At 47.4% G+C, this 8,332-nt stretch overlaps 1 protein-coding gene across 1 annotated transcript in view; it reads left to right on the top strand.

Moving 5' to 3' along the window:
• Positions 1-8,129, top strand: part of LOC104512439 (ligand of Numb protein X 2-like) — a 16,427-nt gene extending 8,298 nt beyond the window's left edge. The window contains exons 5-9 of the mRNA XM_010155414.1: positions 443-622; positions 1,661-1,835; positions 2,006-2,216; positions 6,713-6,871; positions 7,994-8,129. Coding sequence (XP_010153716.1) covers positions 443-622; positions 1,661-1,835; positions 2,006-2,216; positions 6,713-6,871; positions 7,994-8,129 — 861 coding nt within the window. The remainder of the gene's footprint in view (positions 1-442; positions 623-1,660; positions 1,836-2,005; positions 2,217-6,712; positions 6,872-7,993) is intronic.
• The last annotated feature ends 203 nt before the right edge of the window (positions 8,130-8,332 follow it).

Below are 8,332 nucleotides of genomic sequence, written 5' to 3'. Positions count from 1 at the left end.
GGGAAAGAGCTTTAACATGTTTCTTTACTATGAAAGAAAAAACATCCAGTGGTTGAATCGCAGCCATGCATCGTGTGGACTGGTGAGCTCTGGTCATGATGTATCCCAACACGATACGCTGTTTGGGTTACTGGTACTGAAGTGGAGGAATTAATCATCCCTTTCCCCTTCCTCTGGTTTGGCATTTGTAGGGGAGGGAGGCGTGAGTGAAGCCTGCCTCTATTCCTGTTCCTTCAGACCAACATTTTGCTAATTCCCTTTTTTGTTTGCCCATAGGATTCTGTGGCTCTTCACAGAACATGTTGCATAGCCCTGTTTCAGACCCTTCGTGGACACTGATGCCAACCCTTCTCTCACTCCAAGAAAACGACAGGGCCCGTTCCTAATTCCTGATTTATTTTTCTATCTGTTTTATTGACACTCCTTCTGTGTCTCCTGGCAGACCACTGAATCAAGAGTGAACTTTGTCGTCCTGAGGCAGCCAGGCGTGCAGCTATTGGACCCGGTAGAAGACAGCAGCACATCAAACAGCAGCAGCAGCAGCAGCAACGGGGGAAGCCCAGTGCACCATCGGAGACGACTGGAACCGAATCACTATAGGCGAAAATCTAGCTACCAGAAGGTAAGTTTGGTAAATAACGGCAAAAGTGCTGGTGGTTCCTGGTCTGGCAGATGGGTTATGTTTGCTCTGTGATGGCGATTTGTCATGCAGGGCTGACCAATAGCTCCCTTTCTTCTTGAGATGTTGAAAAGCAGCAGGTTTGTCGCTCTTGGTATTAGAGAACTATCCGTTTGTCATGTCCCTAGGAAACAGTTTTTAGGGAAAAACTTGTCCAGACTTCTTTGAGTGTCTCTAATGATGCAGAACCAATATTCCATCCTTTCTTGTCTGGAAAGGGCAGTGGGAAATTCACCATCCATGAGACACTTGGAACTTGCTTCTTGACATCCATCAAGCATAACACTCACGGTATTGCATGAGGAGACGAAGTTATGCTTCTGGTTTGGAGCTCGAGGGCTTTATGGTACAGAAGTAGAAACTACACAAATTACACTGTAGTGCTGCTGTGACTTGTGCTGCATCTGCCATCCGTTTGCAGAAACAGTATGAGCAAGAGGAGACTCGCCAGTCTGTTGTAGAGATTTACTCTATGTTTAGAACTTCCATTTGAGTGAGAAAACTTATTTACAACTACTTTTGTGTTTAAGTGTCTCTGAGGTTTAGTTAGTAGCTGTCATAAATTCCTCAATTTAAATCCTAGAATATAATTTACATATTGTTTCAACAGCGTACACCGTAATGTGTGCTTTCACTGCAACCTAAACATTTTGTAGGAGCCAGAGAGGTTAATTGCTCAGTATGAATGGCCTTGAAATGAAACTGTAGCTTGTTCCTCAGTGCAAAATTGTTCTCCTCAGAGTGAGCATCTCTACAATAAACACATGGGATCATTAGGAGAGCAGTGCCTCAGGGGTGGTGGTACCACTTTGGAAACACAGGGTAGTATTTCTAGCCAGAGCAAGTGCATGACAAGCTGAGTTTGCCATCCAGCAATGTTGCTGAAATGTTCTGGGTTAAAGATACAAGACAGTCTGTTCTTTTTCTTCCAGATCTGGGCTTCTGATGTTAATTGCATTTTGTACTATCATTTCTTTGTAGGATTTACCTCAGGGATACGTAAGTCATGAAAAGACAGTTGCAATAAAAAAGGAACCAAAGGAATCTTTAGGAATAACAATAGGAGGTGGAAGGGATAACAAAAACAAGCTCCCTATATATGTAACGAGTGTGCAGCCCATCGGATGCCTTTTCAGGGATGGCAGAATCAAGCGAGGTAAGGAGACTCTCAGACCCTTTATCCTTTAGGAACTAGGTGGGGTGGGGGCTTCAGTGAAAGTTGGACACTGAAGTGAGGCTGGAAATGGGGACCCCCATGAGACCTTGAGGCAGAAATGGGCTTCATAGCCAAAGGTTTGTAATAGCCCTATCTTACTTAATCAACAGGAGATGTACTTTTGAGCATAAATGGCATTGATTTGACTCACCTGAACTACTATGAAGCGGTCTCAGCGCTGAAGTCCAACGCAGCTTCTCACTCGGTCGTACTGAAAGCCCTTGAAATCCTTGCAGTGAACTCGACAGAGCCATCTCTGGACATCAAGGAGCAGGGATTCAGCTGGTCTCCCCTCTGGATCACATGGCTGGGATTGCCTAGGTATGTTTGTTGGGTGGCTGTAGAGCGAGCTGTTCAATCGCAGACCTGACTGTCCTCCAACACTAGAAATTAGTTGATTGTTGGTTGACCTGGAAGCATTACTGGTATTCCATCTAGCTCTACAGCAAGGGAAAGCCTTGTCAAGGAGAACAGAGTATAACGAATGCGTAAGAAACTTCCACTGCTTTTTATGGTGTGACCCGTCGTTCCTCCACTTCAGCTGGACAGTAACCGTATTTCAGAAGTTCCTGAAACCCCTTTTTTTTTCTAGGAGAACTGACACAGAAACTGAGAAGTATAAATGCTAGCAGTTAAGACACCAAGTTGACACACAGTCAGTGTAGATGCAGTCCCTGCTAAAATACCATTAACTGAAACCACTCTGTGGCTCTTTCTGGATCGCATAATCGAAGCCAGCAGATACCTGTGCTGTTGGGTAGTTTGCAACCTGATCATCCCAGTCAGGCAGGCATTCTTTCAGCCTTACCCTTTTTGGCTGTCTCATCTTTAGCATGAAGCAGAAATGATTCTGAACAGTTGAGTTTTCCTGCTGCAAAGCTTTGGACTGTAGACTTCACACAGATTTTAGCAGCAACACAGCAAGTTCCAGGTGACAGGGTTGGGGCTTTCAAAGTCTGAATTTCTATCTCCTTCCTGAAGAGGTGAACCTCTGGTTCGCTCACATTTGCAGTTCCACCAAAATGCATTCTGCTGTGAACTGTAGAGTCTGTCATTCCAGCTGACTGCAGGAGGATTGTGCAGGAGATGCACGTGGCACAGTAAAGCCAAATCCAGTGGGAAGCTTGGATTACTTACAGCCTCGTTGCTTGAGGCACCTGAAAGAAGAAATACTATCAAAACCTCTGTTTTGGGTTGTCTAGCTGCCTGTAAATGCGGAACAAACCAGCCCACAGAAGGCAGCTGGTGTGTCCCCAGCGCCTGCAACTTGGCTTGAACTCGGCACCATCCTACTCGTTTCCTCTGCTCTCCCGGTGAATCGGCCTGTCTGTTCCGTGCAGGCCCGGTGTGAACTAGCCTCAGCCGCACCCGGACAGCCCAAACCCGAGTACAAACCCGCAGGTGCTGGCTGCTGTTTGTTCCTCGTGAGTGCTCCTGTGGTGAAGTACAGCAAAGCAAAACCTGGCTGTACTTTCTCCCTTCTTCCTTTTCCAGTTTATTGGGATGTCTGGCGGCTTGCAGCTTCACCACGCTTTCTGCTACAGGGGCTGGCATCCACTCTTTGCTTGTTGGTCACCTGCCTGCATTTCAAGAGTATACTGACATTACCTGCCATTTAATAAATTGCTTGCAATTCTTTTGCTGCTCATAGTAATGCAGGCTCCCTTCATTTGGCTGTTACTGAAGCAAGGAGCAATGATTTCAGATGTCCTTCCTGCTCTTCAGTCTTCCTTTCTTACTCTGACCTAAATTCAGGCATCTGAATTTGTTCTTGAGAGGGAGGTTAGGGGGTACAAAGCAAACTTACTTCATTTCATAGCCTGACAAAACCTTCCCTCTTGTTTCCAGTAATAAAAATGGCTGTAGATCTTGTGCTTCATCACTCCTTTTCCCATCCACTGACGGTAAGACCTGGCAGCACCTAGCTGGCTAGCCACAGAATGAATGATTTCCCTAAAGACACTAAAAATCTGCGTTTCAGCCAAGCAAGGTATTGACATTTGACACTGTGGCTGGCACAATCAGCTTATTTTTAATTACTGTTTGAGAATCCCTAAACTGAAATGTCGCCCTTGTTTTGCCACCTGGAAATGTACAGGGTGCCTCTGTGCCAGTTTGGCTCAGGAGTGTGCGGTTGAAGCGAGGATCCCAGCTGTGGTTTGACTTGTGCTGCAGAGGGGTCTTGACCTGCACAAACCGTGTTCCTTCTGAACAGGGCTAAACCAGAAGTGCTGCAGAGGAATGCCCATTGCACTCTGGCACAAACAGACATTGTGTGTACCATGCTAACACCACATTACAGAAAATCCCCCAAAACGTACCTAAACTAGGCGTTGTGACCGCAGCACCAGCTGTTTCACTCAGATCTCTTCCTTTTGGGCTGTTCTGCTGGAGTAGACGCAGCCTCTTGTGTACTAAAACGTTTTCCAGTGCCGTGTGAAAGTTAATGCTGATGGCATGTGCCACTCTGGTTTCGTTCAGCTTTTCGCCCCACCAGCAACTCCTCTGAGCCAGCAGAAATATCCCTTCCTCCTTAGAGGAACCCCATGTATTTCTTCCTAGTTTGAAGCGGAACTTCATGCTGAAAGACTGGAGTCGGAATTAGTGCTCAAGGCTAGGGAAGTGTGTTGTGTCGTTGCAACACCTGAGCCCGGAGTGTTTAATTCTAGCCCCGGTTCTTGTACCCGTGGCGTTCTGTTTATGTCCAGTACTGTCCATCACCTGGGCAGGCTCGGCGCTGCGCTGTTTCTGAAGCCTGGAGCCCCGCTAGCCCACTCTGCAGAACTTGGGTTAGGCACTACTGCTGCGGCAGGGGTTTAGGAGAGAGGTCACAGCCCTGGTCCTGTGTCTTTCTGGGGCCCTGGGTAACGGAGGGAATAACCTGAGTATCTTGGTCACTTTTTTCTTGAAAGAAAAACTCTGTGCTCCTACGGCTGCCCTCACACTGCAGCACTTGCTGTGGAAGCTTGTCCTTGTAAACTTACTCCTTCTGCATTCTTTGCATTGTTAATTGGTGGTAGTGAATGTTCTGAATTAATTATATGCTACTAATTATTGCTGCTGAATGCTTATCATCATCACAGAAGACTGTGTAGGAACGTCATGTAATTTCTTCATAGTATTATGTTAGATAAGTACCAGCTACTGATAGTATAAAATTCTGTCTCAAAATGCTGTTTTGGAGGGGATGCGTGTCCAGATTCATTGCACGCTGAATCCTAAAGATACTTGAAATACCAAGTTTACAGATTGATTTCTCTTTTCTCTGTAAAAGCTTTGACTCTTGAAAACAATAACTGTGCAGTGTGGCTTATGGGTAATTTGTGGGGTGGAAAAGCAGCTTTCCTCCTGCTCTCTTCCTTGAGGCTTACCTGAAGCCAGTCTCTGTGAAGGCCGAGCTCTTTCCACAACAACTGTCCGGTGCTCCCTGTCATGCCCCCACAGGAGTGGCACGCTCCACCTCTGGAAGGGATGCAGAGCTGCAACCTCAGCAGGCCCTTTGCCAGAATAAAACTCGAACTTTTACTTTCCGTGAAGTCTAAAATTCTTTTCCCACAGTCATTTCCTATTATAGTAAACTAACATTTCTCTTCCTAAAAACCCTTTTTGATATAGAAAACTGATTTCCAGCAAGCAGCCTTTCCCAGCTCCTGCAGAACGTGTCTGATGTTTTTATTCACTTTCTGCACTGACACAGCGTTCACCACTCTTGCTCTCTGGGCTGCTTACTTGCACCAGAAGCCATATACACTTCTTCCAGCTGTGATTTTGTGTTTGCGTGGTGCTGGTAGAAGAAAACCATGAAGGCACCAGTCCGCTAGAGCTGGGTGTCCCAGTGTTTTATGTGTGAAGAACTCACACAAAAGTAGATTACAGTTTGAAAGTAGATAATTGGATCTTTCTCCTAGTGAGAAGTTGACTGAGGCGGCTTTTGAAATCTGAAACTCATCTGCAAACTGCTCAAGCAAAGCCCTTGAGGCAAAAACGTTTACTGGGAGACGTTTAGCTGCTGGAATAGCTCCGTGGCAGGATCCGTGGCAGTTTCACACCGTGTAGCTCTGGCAGTGCCAGAATGTAACCTGACTGCGAGCCAGAATACGGGAGCTGCTTGCCCGCGCTCCCGCCACACCTTTTCAGACGCCTCGCGGAGGCTTTGCGTGTCTCTGCTGCAGACTGCGCTTAGCACGTTCTCCAAGGCAGCCCTGGTGCTGCAGCCAGACCGTGGGCTTACCGACAGCTGCACGCCAACCCAGGGCTCTGCCATCTCCGAGTTCAGGGTCTCTCTGTACGCAGCAATCCTGGAGCAGGCAGGCAAGACCCTTCCTATTTCAGCTCAGTAGTAGCCAGAAGAAAGGCTGCCGTAGCTCCTACGTTTGCTTTCTACCAGCAATACACAGCTGCTGAACGCCGGCATTGTAGCAAGCATGCGGTATACAGGTGGAGTAAAAAAAGCTCAATTCACATATATTGCATGGGTGTAACTGCTGTTCATGATTAGTTTGGTTTTGTCACTAGTACTGTGCATGTTCATTAGTAGAATCCATGAAGTTATTCGTAAATCTTTCAGGTCACAAACCCCTCTAGAGAATGGTCATTTAATTAGCGCTGACCATGCTGAGAATCAAGATTTCTAAAGGACTGGCATCTTCAGCTTGGAGAATTCGCCCTGTGATGTGCCCTGCAAAGGGATTGCCTCAAGTCCTTAAAAAAAGAAAATCAGTATGCAAAGCTGTGTTTTCTGCAAGGGGACACGCAAATTTGTCAGGCAGTTTTCCTTGAAACACACCCACGACCTTTCTCTGTGCCTGTCTTCACAGCTACCTTCACTGCTGTCAAGATATTGTCCTTAGTAAAGGCAACCTGGAAAGCTGGGGCTTCAGCATTGTTGGAGGGTTTGAGGAAAACAAAGGAAATCAGCCATTCTTCATCAAAACCATCGTGCCTGGGACTCCCGCCTTCCGCGACAGGAAACTGAAGTACGTATGAGCTGCCCTGCGCGCCTCTGCTGTCAGTACTCAGTGTGCACCGTTCTACCGAGGGGCTTTTACCCTTTCAACTAGCTGAGCTGAAAGTTCAGGACTTCTAATTCTTAGCTGCTCGTTGGTACGGTTAATACTGATACCAGACTTGTAACAAACTAAGTCCTGCAATAATGAATGCTTGGGGGTCGCTGTCAAGGTACAGCTAAAAGGAATTAACAGTTACACTTCAAAAGGCCATAAAGGTTTTAACTGAGTAATCAGATACTAGTACAAAGGGGATGTTTGAGGTGAATCTTGGAGGTTCCAGAATATAAAATCTCCTGGATTAGGAAAAGTATCCCGAACAAAAGCCCTCCTGTGCAGGAAACTTAAAACGAGCTTTGCTGACCTGTTTGTCAGTAGTCAGAGCGAGTGGCAGGGTGAGGAGCGGAGCCGGAGGGCCCCACGGCACTCTCTTACAGCGTTATCCTTGGGAACAGCAGAACCGGTGCCTCAGCAAGCACGCAGCAGGCCGCAAGTACTGTGAAAACCAGCAGTGAGGCTGCTGTCTTGCAGGGGATAGCTTCACTTTAGGGAGCTGGGTGGGAGCCTTGGTGAGGGAGGGAGGTCAGCTGCGTTCCTGTTGCAGTGCCCTTTCCCCGTCAGACACAAGGAAGGCGGTAGCTAGCTTCAGCATCTGACACCATCACAGCCAAACGGCACAACCACTCGGAGGACAGCTCCGTGTGCCCTGAGGTGGGCAATCAGGCAGGACCCTGAAACCCTTGTTGTATTGGACTACGATGTGGCAGCGTGCCTCAGCCTTTGGAGCACTTCACCTTAGTGATCGCTAATCAAGTAGCTGTAGGAGGGACCTGGGCAATGAGTGTGTTTTATCAGCAAAAATTAGTTTTCTCTAAGTTTTGCCCCTGCTAACTGGCCAGCTGGTCACACTGCTGGTGCCCTTCGCTGCTGTGTCAGCCAGGTACCAGCAGTCTCCTCCTTTCCCCTTGCCCTCTTTCACTGAGAAGTGAAAAAGTTGTTTCAACAGAGAGTTGATGATCTTGACCTTGGGGGTCATAGGGTGAAGTGTTAACAATTAAGTCCTGATGAGCACGTTTCCTGTCTTCTCATTAGGTGTGGAGATGAAATAGTGGCAGTAAACGGAGTGCCGGCAGTAGGAATGAGCAACTCGGAACTGATCCCAATGCTGAAGGAGCAGAGGAACAGAGTCACGCTTACTGTGGTGTCCTGGCCAGGAAGCCTCGTGTGAAAGCTCAGCCGGGACAGGCACCGTTTCAGGTATCGGGTAGCGGTTGGCCATCACACAAAGCGCAACGCGACAGACGAACCAAGGGAACGCTGAACTCTTGCTACGCGGCGTGTTGCCACAGAGGACTTCTGGCTTCCTTTTTGAGAAAACATTTCTGTGCTGAGGTTATTGACAAATCTGGTTGTTGGACTCAATGGCTAATC

This window comes from Eurypyga helias, unplaced genomic scaffold (genome assembly GCF_000690775.1).
Source record: "Eurypyga helias isolate BGI_N326 unplaced genomic scaffold, ASM69077v1 scaffold29457, whole genome shotgun sequence".
NCBI lineage: Eukaryota > Metazoa > Chordata > Aves > Eurypygiformes > Eurypygidae > Eurypyga > Eurypyga helias.
This window is presented reverse-complemented; position numbering and strand designations above follow the sequence as displayed.